The 19,245-nt window shown below is 47.3% G+C and overlaps 1 protein-coding gene across 1 annotated transcript in view; it reads left to right on the forward strand.

Moving 5' to 3' along the window:
• Positions 1-19,245, forward strand: part of LOC145345289 (uncharacterized) — a 74,054-nt gene that overhangs the window by 41,697 nt on the left and 13,112 nt on the right. The window contains exon 3 of the mRNA XM_080193107.1: positions 304-1,699. Within this exon, the coding sequence (XP_080049233.1) occupies positions 304-1,699 (1,396 nt within the window). The remainder of the gene's footprint in view (positions 1-303; positions 1,700-19,245) is intronic.

The following is a 19,245-nucleotide window of genomic DNA, read 5'->3' on the forward strand; positions in this document are numbered from 1 at the left end:
CTACCATTTTGCAGACGAGTCAATTCTGTGGCAGTTTATTCAACAGCATTTGACTGTCCCATGGGATGGATGGAAGGCCGTCAGCCAGGGCTCGGGTAATGAAAATGTGGGATCCGGGGTGAGATATGAGAGAGGCAGAGGGGTTTTGGGAGATAGACAGGGCAGATTCCAGTAGGGAGCTCGAGCGAGGACAAGTGTTTGATAGTAGTTAGGTGCTTGAGGCAATGGACCATAGAGTCTCTTACTGTGCTGTAAAACTCCTTACGATTGTATGAACCTCCTGTTTTCTTGTTGTTCCCACAGAATGAACCCAGTGCAGGGAAGCGACGGGCTCTTGGAGCAGGTCTCAGCCCCCAAGTGCCATTCATTATCGCTGTCCGGGGAATGCGGGCAGGAGCAGCAGCTTAGTGACGGGAGCAAGCCAGGTGGCACAGAAAGGGCCGGGGAAGAGGCAGATGTCCAGCGGCAGAGGAATGGAGCCAGCAGGCGGCGCCGGATGCCGGGAGAGAAGCCTTTCCAATGTGAGGCGTGTGACAAGGCGTTCCCACACGCCTCGGGCCTGTTGAAGCACCAGCGGGTGCACACAGGCGAGAAGCCATTTCGCTGCCTTGTTTGTAACAAGTGCTTTGCCAGTTCTTCCTGGCTGTCAGTCCACCAGCGCTCACACACGGGCGAGAAGCCATTCGAGTGTGACGTGTGCCACAAACGTTTTGCCTATTCCTCCTCGTTTGCTATTCATGGACGCATCCACACTGGGGAGCGGCCCTTCCAGTGCGAGGCCTGTGGAAAGGGTTTCCGTGAATCCTCCAAGCTCCTCATCCACCAGCGGTTGCACACCGACCGCTTCCTCTTCCAGTGCAGTGTATGCTACAAGAGCTTCAGCAACCTGTCCTACCTGGCCAGCCACCGCAGGGTGCACACTGGGGAACGCCCCTTTGAATGTGACATCTGCCACAAGCACTTTGGCAACTCGTCCACCCTGACCAGCCACCGCCGCCTCCACACCGGGGAGAAACCCTTCAAGTGTGGCCACTGCAACCGGGCCTTCAATCAGTCAGGGCACCTGGCGAGCCACCGGCGCATCCACACGGGTGAGAGGCCCTTCAAGTGTGAGACGTGCGGCCGGGCCTTCGCTGTCTCCTCCAACCTTATGAACCACCAGCGGGTGCACACGGGCGACAAGCCCTACCGCTGCGACCTGTGCCAGAAGCGCTTTGCCTACTCATCCTCCCTCATGCGGCATCGGCACATCCACACCGGAGAGAAGCCCTACTGCTGCCAGGCCTGCGGACGGGCTTTTAACCAGTCCGGCCACCTGGCCAACCACCGGTGTGCCAAGGTCCACCCCCCTGCCCTCTCAGCGGAACCCTGCTGCCCACGGGCTCAGACCCCTGCCCGCTCACCAGCCCCCGTCCAGCACCTCTACCAGTGCTCGCTGTGCCTGGAGAGCTTCCGTGACCTTCGCCGCCTCTCCCGGCATCCATGCAGCCCACTGCCTGCTGACCACCTGCTCCAGTGTGCTGCCTGCCTCTACACCTTCGGCCATGCCTCTGAGCTCTCCCAGCACCAGTGCAGCGGGAACAGAGAGCGCCAGGATAGAGCCGACAATCTGGATGCTGGCGGGCCATTCCGCTGTTTGGTCTGGATTAACTCTCTGACCAAATTCTCCCCTCCACTCTCCATCCACCAACGGGCTCTTGTCTGATGGAAAGAGAGAGACTGGGTCCTTCTGTCCCATCCGGCTGATGCAGAGGCTCCCCTCTCAGTCCCAAGCTGCTACTCCACAGCACCTCGTGTGCCTGGGCACGAGTTTCTGTAGGGCTGAGAATGCTTGGCTCTTAACATCTGAGAGGATTTGCATCAGGGTATGACTGGTTGGGTGTTAACATGTAGAAGTATTTATGTGGGCGAAAGTATGTGGAAATCTGTGTGAGAACGTCTGAGTGTGCGCGTGAGAGTATTTGCACAGGGAGTGTGTGCATGAGAGTACTTGCATGAGATGGTGTTTGTGTAGGATGTGTGTATGTGAGACTATTTCTACGTGTGTGTCTCTGAATGGGAATTTGCATGTAGTTGCATTCAGCAGCCTGAACAACTAGGGCTCTCTATGTGGCCTATACTGTGGTCACTCTGTGTTGATGTGATGTAGGCACCAGACTGTTACTCCAACACCCCCCTCGTTAACACATGCTGCTGTGGTCACACTGTCCCAGTGTGGGAGAGTGGGGTTGGTCACTGCTGACAAATGTGTAGCCAATAGTGAAGTGTTTAGAAATCTGGGATATGGTTAGAGTGGTGGATCTTTCAGAGCTGAGAAACATACTGTTTCTCTGGTATGTGTTTTTTTAAAACCTTAACCAGTAGACATTCCATGAAATTGCTGACAGATTGACTAGTGAAGAAATAGTTTGCTGCTCATCAATTAGAAGTGAATTTAGTGCCTGTCAGTGTCTCTGTTCAGTAAATGACGCGATGCCCTGAAATGTAGTTATCTCCCGTGTATGTTGTTGCTCACTTGCCAGCTAATACGAATAAAGAAAGCTGCTCACCTCATTTGGCTTCTGCATCTCATTACTACAGATTGGAGAAAATGCTTCTGACTGCCTCGTATCGATTAGTCCCGATCTGGTCTTCACTAGGTTGTCCATATCAACCTCCTTCCATGATCTTAAAGATCTCTATTTTTCCTGGTTTTAATAATCTCTCAAAAGTGAATATTAGGAGCAGGAGGACGCTCTGTTTCAATCAATAAAATTGTGTTTAATCTTACACAATCATTTCTATTTGCACGTCACCTTCAACATAATCTAATATCTCCCCTTGACATTCAAAGGCATTACCATCACTGCATCCCCCACTGCCAACATCCTGGGGGTTCGTTACCATTGACCAGAAACTGAACTGGACCCAGCCATATAAATACTGTGGCTCCTAGAGCAGGTCAGAGGCTGGGAATCCAGTGGAGAGTAACTTATCTGCTGACTCCCCCCAAAGCCTGTCCACCATCTACAAGGACACAAGTCAGGAGTGTGATGGAATACTCTCCACTTGCCTGGATGAGTGCGGCTCCCAACAACACTCGAAGCTCAACACCATCCAGGACAAAGCAGCTCCTGCTCGATCGACACACTCACCCCCACCATCAACATTCACTCCCTCCACCACCGACACACAGAGGCAGCCGTGTGTACCATCTACAAGATGCACTGCAGCGACTCACCAAGGCTCCTTCCACAGCACCTTCCAAACCCACCACCTCTACCACCTAGAAGGACAAGGGCAATAGATGCATGGAGAACACCTGCAAGTTCCTCCTCCGAGCCCCACACACACCATCCTGACTTGGAAATATATCGACCATTTCTTCACTGTTGCTGGGTCAAAATCCTGAGACTCCCTCCTCAAGAGCACTGTGGGTGTTCCTACACCACATGGGAATGACTGTCCAATAACAATCCTGGAACTCCCTCCCTAACAGCACAGTGGGTGTACCTACACCACACGGACTGACTGATGCCCAATAACAATCCTGGAACTCCCTCCCTAACAGCACAGTGGGTGTACCTGCACCACACGGACTGACTGATGCCCAATAACAATCCTGGAACTCCCTCCCTAACAGCACTGTGGGTGTACCTACACCACATGGATTGACTGATGTCCAATAACAATCCTGGAACTTCCTAACAGCACAGTGGGTGTACCTACACCACACAGACTGCAGCAGTTCAAGAAGACAGCTCACCCACCACCTTCTCAAGGGGAAATTAGGAATACACAATAAATGCTGGTCTGCAAATGAATAAAAACACATCTTCTGAATATTGAGAAGGGACTGTTCCCTCTGCAATACCCTGGTCCACTCCTCAGTCACTCCCATCACCTTGTCCCCATTCTCACTGTCCGTAGCAACTCCTGCTCTCTTTAGCCTCTCCCTGCCTGCAGTCCAAAGCCCCAAACAATCCTTCCACCTGAAGCAGTGACTTATTTGGTATTTGTTTCAATCTATCCTGTTCACCACTCTCAATGCAAATCAGCTGTACTCCCAGGGCAGACTAAAGTGCTGATTGGATGATTGCGGAACATGTTCACTCAGCCACCAGGCATGACTCCAAACTTCCAGTCACCTGTCATTGTAATTCCCCATCTCATTCCCCTGCTGATATCTCTGCCCTTGGTCTGCTGCCAATGTTCTAGTCAAGCTCAGCGGACAGCAGCTCATCTTTTGATCAGACACTTACAGCTACCTGGACTCAACGATGAGTTCAACAGTTTTAGAGCATGACTTCCGCCATCCCAATTTAGCTTCTCTGTCTTTGTCTGTTTGAGTCTTACCTCTTCCTTTTGCCCATCCAACATCAGCTACTCTTCAACACCCTTCCATTTGCATCTCTTCCAGACACACATCTTTTTGTTTCTTGTCTATTACTACTGCCTTTGATAACCAAAGCTGCTGTTTAATGTGCCCCCTCTTCAGTTTGAAAATGAACCTTGCCTTTTGTCCTTTGCCACCACTTTCCCCCTATTTTGTCCGCTTACAACTTATGACGTTTTTGTTTTTTTCAGTTCTGACAAAATGCATCAACTCAGTTTCTCTCTTCAAAGACACTGAATATGTAGATGAAAGAAAAATTGGGGGAATACTGGATAGTGAGAAAGATTGACAGAGAGTACAGCAGAATATAAATCGGCTGGAGACCTGGGATGCAAGATGGCAGATGGAATTTAACCCGGACAAATGTATGGTGATGCAATTTGGAAGGTCTATTGCAGAAGGAAAATATACAGTAAATGGTAGAGCCCTTTGAAATATTAGCATACTTGGTAATGATCTAGGCGTGCAATTCCACAGTTTCCTGAAGGTGGTAACTGGGGTGACAAGAAGGCATATGGCTTGTGTTATATCGGATTTCCCACACTGCAGTACAGGTTGAATATCCTTTGTCTGTACATCCAGAAACCCCACTATTTTTGAGCCTCATCAATCTTTAGCGTGGGATGTCCAGTTGTTTGCTCTTGTGATTTCTGTGGTGATCATGTCAGAAAGCAGCCTTTCACAAGTACTCTATATTCATTATTCAGTGTTACACCTTACTTTTCCAGCCATTTTATTTACTTTCGACAAGAGCTTTCCTAGGCTCAGGGCCTTGTAATGTATATTTACGTGTGGTATTCAAAAATGAAAAAGATCTGAAATCCAAAATACAATTGGTTCCCAAGGCTTTCGGTTGACAATCTTCAATCTGTGATTTGTGTTGTGGTCAAAATTAGCTATACAAAGCCCTGCTGAAGCAACTCCAGGAATATTGTGTGCTGTAATGTTTTGGTCTCCTTCCTTAAGGATATCAAAAAACAGTACAGCACAGGAACAGGCTCTTCGGCCCACCAAATCTATGCCGACACAGATGCCTCTCTGATATATTTTTACCTCTATGGGGTTCATATCCCTCTATTCCCTGCCTATTCATGTATCTATGATGTGGGTATGCCAGCGTTGGACTGGCGTAAACACAGTAAAAAGTCTGACAACACCAGGTTTTAGTCCAACCGATTTATTTGATAATAGACTCACAAGCTTTCGGGGTTAGCCCCTTCGTCAGGAGAACTCTCCATTCACCTGATGAAGGGGCTAACCCCGAAAGCTTGTGAGTCTATTATCAAATAAATCGGTTGGACTAAAACCTGGTGTTGTCAGACTTTTTACTGTATTCATGTATCTATCCAGATGCCTCTTGAATGTTGTTATAAAATCTACTTCCACTGCTCCTCCAGCAGCACATTCCAGGCATTCACCAGCTTCTATCTGTAAAACGTCCCCCTTTCACTTTCAATCTATGTCCCTGAGTAATTGACCCTTCGACCATGGGAAAAAGTACTCTATCTATCCAAGCCTGTCAATCTTGTAAACCTCTATCAGGTCTCCCCTTCATCCTCTAATGCTCCAATGAAAACAATCCAAGTTTGTTCCAGCTTTCTTCATAGTCCATATCCTCCAAACCAGGCAACATCCTGGTAAATCTCTTCTGCACTCTTTCCAAAGCATAACAACCTTCTGGTGGTGATCAGAATTGTACACAACACTCCAAATGCGGCCTAACCCAAAGTCTTATATGACGGCAACGTGGTTTCCAATTTCTATTCTCAAAGCCCTGACCGATGAAGGCCAGTATGCCATAAGCCTTCTTGTCACCCCAGTTACCACCTTCAGGAAACTGTGGAATTGCACGCCTAGATCATTACCAAGTATGCTAATATTTCAAAGGGCTCTACCATTTACTGTATATTTTCCTTCTGCAATAGACCTTCCAAATCGCATCACCATACATTTGTCCGGGGTAAGTTCCATCTGCCATCTTGCATCCCAGGTCTCCAGCCGATTTATATTCTGCTGTATTCTCTGTCAATCTTTCTCACTATCCAGTATTCCCCCAATTTTTCTTTCATCTACAAATTTACTAATCAGACCACCTACATTTTCCTCCAAATTTTTTATATGTAATATAAACAGCAAAGGCCCCAGCACTGATCCTTGTGGAACACCACTTGTAAGAAGTCTCACGACACCAGGTTTAAGTCCAACCAGTTTATTTGATAGTAATCCCACAAGCTTTTGGAAACGGTGTTCCTTTGTCAGGTGTGTGCATCATGAACATCACTTGTCACAGACCTCCAGTTAGAAAGTACCCTTCCTCTGTTACTCTCTGCTTTCTATGCCCAAGCCAGTTCTGTATGCATCTTACCAGCTCACCTCGGATCCCACATGCCTTCACCTTCTGTATCAGCCTACCATGAGGAACCTTATTGAAGGCTTTACTAAAGTCCATGTATACAACATCCACTGCCCTGGGCAATTTTTCTTGTCACTTTCTCAAAGAACTCAATCAGGTTTGTGAGACACGACCTCCCCTTCACAAAACCATGCTGCCTATTACTAATAAGCCAATTCTCTTCCAGATGCAAGTACATCCTATCCCTATGAATCTTCTCCAATAATTTCCCCACCACTGATGTAAGACCCACAGGCTTGTAATTTCCCAAATTGTCTCTTCTGCCCTTCTTAAACAGAGGAACAATGTCAGCTATTCTCCAATCCTCTGGCACCTCACCTGAGGCTAAAGAGGATACAAAGATTTTGGCCAAGGCCTCAGCAATTTCTTCCCTCGCCTCTCTTGATATTTTGGGATAGTTCCTATCAGCCCCTGGGGACTTGTCCACCTTAATGTTTTTCAAAACCACCAATAACTTCTCCCTTTTTAATCTCAACATGTCCTAGAATGTCAACATCCTCTTTTCTACACTCACCACATCCTTCTCCTTTGTAAATGCTGATGCAAAGCACTCGTTAAGGACCTCACTCACCTCATCTGGTTCCACACACAAATCCCCTCCAGTCTTTGAGTGAAACCACCCTCTCCTTAGCTACGCTCTCCTTCCTTATATACACATAAAAGGCTTTGGGATTTTCCTTAATCTTCCCAAAATCTGCTGACATATCAGTTCCTCCATTTCATGCTGGCTGTTAGGAGGACTATACTACAACGCCAACGGTGTGATTGCACTGCTCCCTGTTCCTCAGTTCTACCCATTGGACCGCACTGCATAATCCCCAAGATGTCCTCCCCCTGTATAGCTGTGATATTCTCTCTAATCACCTCTTTTGTAACCTCTCTATCTCGCCTGAAGCATCTAAATCCTGGAATGCTAAGCTGCCAGTCCTGCCCTTCTTTCATCCAAGTGTCCATAGTTGTCACCACATCATAGTTCCATGTAGTGATCCAAGCTTTAAGTGTCATATTCCTTGCGTTAAAGCAAACACACTTCAGACCATTTGTCCTGTCATGTTTTGTACACTCTCCCTGTGTTTTATTTCTCTTAGCCTTACTGGACTCAGTCACTGAGTTCTCTACAGTCTCTGTACTCTGTACTGTGGCCCTTTTCTGATTTTTGTTTCTCTGCCTTCCACTTTTTCTCTTACTGCCTTTTGTTTCTATCCCCGCTTTGCTTCCCTCTGACTTCCTGTCTCTGATTCCCATCGCCCTGCCACATTAGTTTAAACCCTCCCTAACAGCACTAGCAAACACTCCCCTGAGGACTTTGGTTCCAGTCCTGCCCAGGTGCAGACCATCTGACTTGTTCTGGTCCCACCTCCCCCAGAACTGGCTCCAGCGTCCAAGTAATTTGAATCCCTCTCTCTTGCACCATCCCTCAAGCCACATATTCATCTTAACTACCTGACTTTCCTACTCTGACTAGCACATGGAACTGGTAGCAATCCTGAGATTACTACCTTTGAGTTCCTACTTTTCAGTTTAATGCCTAACTCCCTAAATTCAGCTTGTAGGACCTCATGCCGTTTTTTACCTATATTGTTGGTGTCTATATGCACCACGACACAGCTGGCAGTTCAACCTCCCCTTCCAGAATGCCCTGCAGCCGCTCTGAGACATCCTTGATCCTTGCACCAAGGAGGCAACATATAATCCTGGAGTCTTGTTGCATCTGCAGGAACGCCTGTGCAGTCCCCTTGCAATTGAGTCTCCTATCACTGTAGCTCTGCCACTCTTTTCCCTGCCCTCCTGTGCAGCAGAGCCAGCCATGGCTACTGCCACCTTTCCCTGGAGAGCCATCTCCCCTAACAGTATCTAAAACGGTAAATATGTTTTGGAGGGAGATGACTGCAGGGAATCCCTTCACTGCCTTCCTACTCTTCCTCTGTCTGGTGGTCAGCCATTCCCCATTTCCCTCAGCAAGTGTTATCAGCGGTGTGACCAACTCACTGATCGTGCTATCCACAACTTCTTCAGCTGCAGCTCCAGAGCTGTCAAGTGGTCTACCAAGAGCTTGCAGTTGGACGCACTTCTTGCACGTGAAGGAGCCAGGGACCCTGAATTCCCATATTGAGCATGACGCAGGTCTGGGATCTCCTGTCATGATTTAACTCTTCAGTTAACTTTCAACAACAACTACAGTGCCAAGAGAGAAAGAAAGAAAAACTACTTTCCAGTCACCAGCCAATCACTTACCTGCTGGCTTTGATGTCAAGATTCAATATCCTTGCCAAAGAGTGCAACAAAGGTTCACCAGGCTGATTGAACATAAGAGCATAAGAAATAGGAGCAGGAGTAGGCCATCTAGCCCTTCGAGCCTGCCCCGCCATTCAATAAGATCATGGCTGATCTGAAGTGGATCAGTTCCACTTTCCCGCTTTCTCCCCATAACCCTTAATTCCCCTGTCTATCAGAAACCTATCTACCCGTGACTTAAATATATTTAGCGAGGCAGCCTCCACCACTTCAACGGGCAGAGAATTCCAGAGATTCACCACCCTTGGAGTGAAGAAGTTCCTCCTCAACTCCGATCTAAACTGCGTCCCCCCTCTTATCTTGAGGCTGTGCCCTCTAGTCCTGCTATCCTTTCTAAGCAGGAAGAACCTCTGTACCTCTACCCTATCCATCCCCTTCATTATCTTATACATCTCTATAAGATCCCCCCTCATCCTTCTAAACTCCAATGAGTACAGACCTAGACTATTTAGTCTCTCTTCATAGTCTAACCCCCTCATCTCTGGTATCAGCCTAGTGAACCTCCTCTGCACTCCCTCCAAGGCCAATATATCCTTCCGCACACAGTACTCCAGCTGCGGCCTCACCAGTGCCCTGTACAGTTGCAGCAAGACCTCCCTGCTTTTATATTCTATCCCCCTCGCTATAAAGGCCAACATCCCATTCGCCTTCTTGATCACCTGCTGCACCTGCAGACTGGGTTTTTGCGACTCATGCACAAGGACCCCCAGGTCCCTCTGCACTGTAGCATGCTGCAGCTTTTCACCCTTTAAATAATAATCTCTCCTACTATTATTTCTGCCAAAGTGGATAACCTCACACTTGCTAACATTATACTCCGTCTGCCATGTCCTCACCCACTTGCTCAGCCTATCCAGATCCCTCTGCAGACTTTCCACACCCTCCACGTAATTTGCTTTTCCACTCATGTTCGTGTCATCAGCAAATTTCGTCACCCTACACTCAGCCCCCTCCTCCCGATCATCTATATAAATGGTAAATAGTTGAGGCCCCAGCACCGATCCCTACGGCACTCCACTAGTCACCAACCGCCAACCAGAAAAGCACGCATTGATACCAACTCTCTGCTTCCTATTAGACAGCTAATCCTCTATCCACGCTAACACCTTACCCCCAACTCCATGCATCCTAACCTTCTGTAGCAACCTTTTATGAGGCACCTTATCAAACGCCTTTTGGAAATCTAAAAACACTACATCCACCGGTTCCCCTCTCTACCGCACCAGTCACATCCTCGTAGAAATCCAATAAATTCGTCAAACACGGCTTCCCTTTAACGAATCCGTGCTGCATCTGCTCGATCAAACCATTCTTTTCTAGGTGCCTCGCTATATCTTCTTTGATGACGGATTTTAGCATTTTTCCAACTACAGACGTTAAACTAACCCTGCCTTTTGACTGCTACCTTTTGTAAACAGCGGCATAACATTAGCCGTTTTCCAATCTTCCGGCACTTCCCCAGAATCCAGCAAATTTTTATAAATAAATACCATGGCATCCACTATCACCTCTGCCATTTCTTTCAGAACCCTGGGGTGCATTCCATCCGGTCCTGGGGACTTGTCCACCTTCAGTCCCGTTAGTCTATCAAGCACTACCTCTCTAGTGACAGTAATCGCCTTCAGGCCCTCAACTCCTACCATCCTTCTATCTTTAAGATCCAGCAAACTATTCATGTCCTCCTCCGTGAAGACCGAGGCAAAAAACTTATTTAAAGCCTCAGCCATTTCCTCATCTCCCACCACTAAAACCCCCCCTCATCCTCCAAGGGTCCAACATTCACTCTAGCTAGCCTCCTCTTCTTTATATATTTGTAAAAACTTATACTGTCCTTTTTTATATTTAGTGCTAGTTTAGCTTCATAGTCTACCTTTCCTTTCCTTATCACCTTCTCAGTCATTCTTTGTTGATTTTTAAATCTTTCCCAATCTTCTAATTGCCCACTATTTTTAGCCACTCTGAACGCATCAGCTTTGAATTTAATACTCTCCTTTATTTCCTTCGATAACCACAGCTGGCTGTCCCTTCTCCTACAGTCCTTCTTTACCATCGGAATATATTTCTGCTGAGCACCGGAAAAGATCTCTTTAAAACTCTTCCACTGTTCCTCAGCTGTCCTACCAACCAATCTGCGCCCCCAATCTACATTCGCCAATTCCGCTCTCATCCTATCATACTCCCCTCTGTTCAAACAGAGGACACAGGTTCGGGACCCTACCTTCTCATCCTCCATCTGCATCAAAAATTCAACCATACTATGATCCCTCGTCCCAAGAGGATCCCTCACAAGAAGATCCCTAATTCTACCTGCCTTGTTACACAACACCAGATCTAAGATAGCTCGCTCCCTCGTAGGTTCCGTCACATTCTGTTCAAGGAAACTTTCCCGACAGCATTCCAAGAACTCTTCCTCAAGCCCACCGCGTCTGACTTGGGTCATCCAATCAATGTGCAGAATAAAATCCCCCACAATTATTGCCGTTCCGTTTCTGCACGCCCCACCTCAAAGTTATTATTTGGGGGCTTATAGACCACATCCACCAGCGTCGTCCTCCCCTTTGATTGCTGAGATGAGGGCTTTGTCCCATGAGGATTGAATAGAAGAGGCAGCCATCCCTGACAACTGAGTGACTGTCCTGTAGTCAGTTTCTTACTCATTCTGCACTTGATCTCTGACTCCACATCGCCCCCACCTCACACGATGTTTCCATTCCAGATTCCACCTAGCCAAACATATAGCAAAACCCTGCATCAGTGGGAAATAGTCATGATGTGGAGATGCCGGCATTGGACTGGGGTAAACACAGTAAGAAGTCTCACAACACCAGGTTAAAGTCCAACAGATTTATTTGATAGCAAACACCACTAGCTTTCGGGGCTTTCCCCTTTGTCAGAAGACGAAGAGGAAAAGTCCCAAAACTAGTGGCACTTGCTACCAAATAAACCTGTTGGACTTTAACTCAGTGGAAGATAGTCACACATCTCCCGAGTCAGAGAGTTTCTCAATTCGCAACAATCTCACAACAGAGACTAATCTAATATTCCTGGATGACACCCCTCCCCCACCCCCGGTGCCAGTACTGAGGGAGTGCTCCACTGTTGGGGGTAGATGCATATACTCTAGGATTTGAGCTCCATAATCCAGGCCGACACTCCACCCGGTGCCAGTACTGAGGGAGTGCTGCACTGTCGGAGGTGGATGTATATACTCTAGGATTTGAGCTCCATAATCCAGGCCGTCATTCTCCCAATGTTTGCACAGAGAGATCACTTTCTTTCCCAGTACAATGCACACTCAGTGTAGCCAATGCAAGAGGTGGCAATGTTATGCACTGTCCCTCCTCCCTCACAAAGTGACCCCAGTTGGATCAGCTGGTGGGGGTATTCACAGATATCTTCAACCTCTCCTTACAACAATGAGGTCCCTATCTGCTTCAAGAAGACGACCATCATCCCAGTACCTAAGAAATTCAGGCAGTGTGCCTTAATGACTATCAACCGGTGGCTCTGACATCCATCATTATGAAGTGCTTCGAAAGGTTAGTCACGGCACGAATCAATTCCAGCCTCCCGGACTGCCTGGATCCACTACAGTTTGCCTATCACCACAACAGGTCCACAGCAGACACCGTCTCCCTGTCCCTGCACTCAGCCCTGGAATACCGAGATAACAAGGACACCTATATCAGACTCCTATTTATTGACTACAGCTCAGCCTTCAACACTATTATTCCCACCAAACTCATCTCCAAAGTCTGTGGCCTGGGCCCCAGCACATCCCTCTGCAGCTGGATCCTGAACTTCCTAACTCACAGACCACAACCACTAAGGATAGGTAATAACACCTCCTTCACAATCATCCTCAACACCGGTGCCCCACAAGGCTGTGTTCTCAGCCCCCTCACTAAACTCCTTATACACCTCTGACTGTGCGGCCAAATTCCCCTCCAATTCGATTTGCTGATGACACCACCATAGTGAGTCAGATCTCAAACAATGACCAGACAGAGTACGGGAATGAGATAGAGAATCTGGTGAACTGGTGCAGCAACAATAATCTGTCCCTCAATGTCAACAAAACGAAGGAGAACATAAGAACATAAGAAATAGGAGCAGGAGTAGGCCATCTGGCCCTTCGAGCCTGCCCCGCCATTCAATAAGATCATGGCTGATCTGTCGTGGCTCAGTTCCATATTCCCGCCCTCTCCCCATAACCCTTAATCCCCTCTCTTATCAAAAACCCATCAACCCGCGTCTTAAAAATATTTAGCGACGTAGCCTCCACCACTTCAACGGGCAGAGAATTCCAGAGATTCACCACCCTTTGAGTGAAGAAGTTCCTCCTCAACTCTGTTCTAAACCGCCCCCCCTTTATCTTGAGGCTGTGCCCCCTAGTCCTACTGTCCTTTCTGAGCGGGAAGAGTCTCTCCACCTCTATCCTATCCATCCCATTCATCATCTTATACGTCTCAATGAGATCTCCCCTCATTCTTCTAAACTCTAACGAGTACAAGCCTAGTTTATTCAGCCTCTCCTCATAGCTCAACCCCCTAAATTTGTGAAGGTTATGCGGAGTGGTTTAAACTGATTCAGAGGGGGGGTGGGATCCTGAGTAGAGGGGGTGAAAGTGAGGGGGGCATAGATGGGGACTGCAATGCACGGCATTGTGGGGGTGGGGCGGAGCAGGGTTTGAAATGCGTATACTTTAATGCGAGGAGTATTCGCAATAAAGTGGATGAACTTGCAGCGTGGACCAGTACCTGGGACTTTGATGTTGTGGCCATTTCAGAGACTTGGATAGAGCAGGGTCAGGAATGGATGTTGCAGGTCCCGGGGTACAAATGCTTTAGTCGGAGTAGAGAAGGAGGTAGAAGGGGGGGTGGGGTAGCATTATTGGTCAAGGACTGTATCACAGTGTCAGAGAGGAACTTTGATGAGGACTTGTCTGTTGAGGTAGTATGGGCGGAGATTAGAAATAGGAGAGGAGAGGTCACCCTGTTGGGAGTCTTTTATAGACCTCCAAAAAGTTCTAGAGAGGTTGAGGAAAGGATTGCGGAGACGATCCTTGTTAGGAGTGAAAGTAATAGGGTAATTGTTAAGGGGGACTTTAACTTTACTCATGTTGATTGGAATTGCTATAGCTCTAGCTCGTTAGAGGGGTCAGTTTTTGTTCAAAGTGTGCAGGAAGGTTTTTTGACTCAGTATGTAGATAGGCCGACTAGAGGTGAGGCTATATTGGATTTGGTGCTGGGTAATGAGCCAGACCAGGTGCTAGACTTGGAAGTTGGTGTGCATTTTGGGGATAGTGAGCACAATTCGATTACGTTCACCTTAGTGATGGAAAGGGATAGGCATGAACCTCGGGTCAGTAGTTTCAGCTGGGGGAAGGGTAATTATGAGGCTATTAGGAGAGAATTAGGAAGCATTGGTTGGACTAGGAGATTACAGGGACTGGGAACGTCCGAGATGTGGGGATTTTTCAAGGAGCAGCTACTGCGGGTCTGTGATAGGTATATCCCTGTCAGGCAAGGAGGATTTGGTAGGCCCAGGGAACCGTGGTGCACTAAAAAAGTTGATTCGTTGGTTAGGAAGAAAAAGGAGGCTTATGTTCGGATGAGGCTTGAGGGCTCAGGTAGTGCATTAGAAAGTTTTAGATTGGCTAGGAGGGAGTTGAAGAGGGAGTTAAGAAGGGCTAAAAGAGGACATGAGATGACTTTGGCTGAAAGGATTAAGGAGAACCCTAAGGCGTTTTACAGGTGTGTCAAGAACAGAAGGTTGGTTAGGGCAAGATTAGGGCCAGTTACAGACAGTAGAGGGAAGTTGTGTGTGGAACCGGAGGAGATTGGAGAGGCGTTGAACCAATATTTCTCTTCGGTGTTCACGCAAGGGGACATGAATGTAGCTGAGGAGGACACTGGGGTGCAGGGGTGTAAAATAGATAGTATTGCAGTTGATACGGGGGATGTGCTGGATATTCTAGAGGGTTTGAAAATAGATAAGTCCCCTGGTCCGGATGGGATTTACCCTAGGATTCTCTGGGAGGCAAGAGAGGTGATTGCGGAGCCTCTGGCTCTGATCTTCAGGTCGTCGTTGGTCTCTGGTATAGTACCGGAAGATTGGAGGACAGCAAATGTTGTCCCATTGTTTAAGAAGGGGAGCAGAGACTTCCCTGGGAATTATAGACCGGTGAGTCTTACTTCTGTGGTGGGTAAGGTTTTGGAAAGGATTATTAGAGACAGGATTTATAGTTATTTGGAGAGTAATGAATTGATTAGAGACAGTCAGCATGGTTTTGTAGCGGGTAGGTCGTGCCTTACTAACCTTATCGAGTTCTTTGAGAAAGTGACCAAAGAGGTGGATAGGGGTAAGGCAGTTGACGTGGTGTATATGGATTTTAGTAAGGCGTTTGATAAGGTTCACCATGGTAGGCTTCTGCAGAAAATGCAGATGTATGGGATTGGGGGTGATCTAGGTAATTGGATCAGGAATTGGCTAGCAGATAGGAGACAGAGGGTGGTGGTTGATGGTAAATATTCGTCATGGAGTTCGGTTACGAGTGGTGTGCCTCAGGGATCTGTTTTGGGGCCACTGCTGTTTGTAATTTTTATTAATGATCTGGATGAGGGTATAGTTGGGTGGATTAGTAAGTTTGCTGATGACACCAAAGTCGGAGGTGTGGTAGATTGTGAGGAAGGGTGTCATAGTTTGCAGGGTGACTTAGAAAGGTTGCAGAGCTGGGCCGCGAGGTGGCGGATGGAGTTTAATGTGGAGAAGTGTGAGGTAATTCATTTCGGTAGGAATAACAGATGTGTTGAGTATAGGGCTAACGGGAGGACTTTGAATAGTGTGGAGGAGCAGAGGGATCTAGGTGTATGTGTACATAGATCCCTGAAAGTTGGGAATCAAGTAGATAAGGTTGTTAAGAAGGCATACGGTGTCTTGGCGTTTATTGGTAGGGGGATTGAATTTAGGAGTTGCAGCGTCATGATGCAACTGTACACAACTCTGGTGCGGCCGCACTTGGAATATTGTGTGCAGTTCTGGTCCCCACATTACAGGAAGGATGTAGAGGCTTTGGAGAGGGTGCAGAGGAGGTTTACCAGGATGTTGCCTGGTATGGAGGGGAGATCCTATGAGGAGAGACTGAGAGATTTGGGGTTGTTTTCGCTGGAAAGAAGTCGGCTAAGAGGGGACCTTATTGAAACATATAAGATGATTAGAGGTTTAGACAGGGTGGATAGTGATAGCCTTTTTCCTAGGATGGAGAAAGCTAGCACGAGGGGGCATGGCTTTAAATTAAGGGGGGGTAGTTATAGGACTGATGTCAGGGGTAGGTTCTTTACCCAGAGGGTGGTGAGGGACTGGAATGCCCTGCCAGCTGCAGTTGTAAATGCGCCTAGTTTGGGGGCGTTTAAGAGATCTGTGGATAGGTTTATGGACGAAATGGGATTGGTTTAGATTAGTGGGTTAGTGTTTTTTTTTAAAGCTGGTCGGCGCAACATCGTGGGCCGAAGGGCCTGTTCTGCGCTGTAATGTTCTATGTTCTATGTTCAACTCCGGCATCAGCCTAGTAAACCTCCTCTGCACTCCCTCCAAGGCCAAAATATCCTTGCGTAAGTACGGCGCCCAAAACTGCACACAGTACTCCAGCTGCGGCCTCACCACTGCCCTATACAGCCGCAGCAAGACCTCCCTACTTTTATACTCAATCCCCCTCGCTATGAAGGCCAGCATCCCATTCGCCTTCCTGACCACCTGCTGCACCTGCAAGCTGGGTTTTTGCGACTCATGCACAAGGACCCCAAGGTCCCTCTGCACCGCCGCCTGCTGCAGTTTTTCTCCACATAAGTAATAATCCTTCCTACCATTATTCCTACCAAAGTGGACGACCTCGCACTTGCCAACATTAAATTCCATTTGCCAGTTCCTGGCCCATTCGCCCAGCCTATCTAGATCCTTCTGCAGACTCTCCACACCCTCCGCACAATTTGCCTTTCCACCAATCTTGGTGTCATCAGCAAATTTCGACATCATACACTCGGTTCCCTCCTCCAGATCTGTCATCAACTTCAGGAAACAGAAAGGAGAACATGCCCCTGTCTACATCAATGGGGACAAAGTAGAAAGGGTTGAGAGCTTCATGTTTTTGGGTGTCCAGATGACCAACAACCTATCCTGGTCCCCACATGCTGACACTATAGTTAAGAAAACCCATCAATGCCTCTACTTTCTCAGAAGACTAAGGAAATTTGGCATGTCAGTTACGACTCTCACCAACTTTTACAGATGCACCATAGAAAGCATTCTTTCTGTTTGTATCACAGCTTGGTAGGGGCTCCTGCTCTGCCCAAGATTGCAATGAACTACAAAAGGTCATGAAAGTAGCTCAGTCCATCACACAAACCAGCCTCCCATCCACTGACTCTGTCTACACTTCCTGCTGCCTCGGCAAGGCAGCTAGCATAATTAGGGATCCCACGCACCCTGGACATTCTCTCTTCCACCTTCTTCCATCAGGAAAAAGATACAAAAGTCTGAGGTCACGTACCAACCAACTCAAGAACAGCTTCTTCCCTGCTGCCATCAGACTTTTGAATGGATTTACCTTGCATTAAGTTGATCTTTCTTTACACCCTAGCTATGACTGGAAGACTACATTCTGCACTCTCTCGTTTCTTTCTCTATGAATGGTATGCTTTGTCTGTACAGTGCACAAGAAACAATACTTTTCACTCTATGTTAATACATGCGACAATAATAAATCAAATCAAATCAGTACTTTATGTGTTGCTGGTACTGTGTACATACTCACTCAGTCTTTTGCCTGCTTGCAGCTCTCTCGTTTATCTTGAAACATGGGTCATTCCACTAACTGCTGCCCTGGCAACATTAATTTGAAAAGGGTTAGGAAGCAATATGTGACTGGACACAATCACAGAATTGTTATGGTGCCAGAAGGTGGCCATTCAGCCCACCTTGTCTGCATTGGCTCTCCAAATGAGTATTATGACTTGGAGCCATTCTGTTGCTTTTTCCCCGTACCCCTACACATCGTTTCAATCCAAATAATCGTCTAATGCCCTTTTGAATGCTTTGAACATGGAACATAGAACCCTAACCACTCACTGTGTGGAAAAAAAATTTTCACATCACATTTGTTTCTTTTGCAAATCATTTTAAATCTGTGCCCTCCTATTCTCGAACCTTTTACAAGCAGGGACAATTTCTGCCTCTCTTCTCTGTCCAGTGGAATCTCAATCAAATCTCCTCTTAGCCTTCTCCTCTTCAAGAACAGTCCCAATCCCTCCAATCTGTCCTCATCACTGAAGTTTCTCATCCCTGGAACCATTCTTGTAAGCCTCTTCTTCACTCTCTCCAATACATTCATATCCTTCCTATCATGTGGCACCCAGAACTGTGCACAATATTCCAGCTGTGGTCTAACCAGTGTATTGTACAAGTTCAGCATAACCTTCTTGCTCTTGTGCTCTGTGCCCCTATTAATACAGTCCAGAATACTCTCTGCTTTATTAACTGCTCCCTCCAGCTGTCCAGCCACCCTTGGTGATCAATCCACTTCTATACCTACCACCTCTGCTCCTGCACCGCTTTTAAGAATTTTGCTCATTTTGTGTTGTTTCTCCATGTTCTTACCACCAAATGCATCACTTCCCCACATTCACTAGCCCCCGTATCCACCACTCCACCAACTTGTCTCTGTCCTTTAGAAATTCCACACTGTTCTGCCCGCACTTTACAACAATTCCAAGTTTTGTGTCATCCACTAATTCTTAAATTCTCCCCTGATTTATATATCAGGGAAAGGGTCCCAATACCAACACCTGGGGAACGCCAGTACAAACCTTTCTCTAGCCCAAAAAATATCCATTGACCATTACTCTCTGCCCCGTTATTCAGTCAATGTTGTACCAGGTTGCTGCTGTTCCTTTTATTCCGTGAGCTGTAATCTTTCTCACAAGTCTGTTGTGTGGCACTGTCTCGAATGCCTTCTGAAAGTCCATGTACACCACATTAACAGCATTCCCCTCATCCACCCTCTGCGACCCAAACTAGTGAAACATGGAGTTGGAGTCACAGTGGACAGAGCGGTGAAGAAGGCATTCGGCATGTTTGGTTTCATCGGTCAGAACATTTGAGTACA

This window comes from Carcharhinus amblyrhynchos, chromosome 7 (assembly GCF_965287045.1).
Source record: "Carcharhinus amblyrhynchos chromosome 7, sCarAmb.v2.hapA, whole genome shotgun sequence".
NCBI classification, from domain to species: Eukaryota; Metazoa; Chordata; class Chondrichthyes; order Carcharhiniformes; family Carcharhinidae; genus Carcharhinus; species Carcharhinus amblyrhynchos.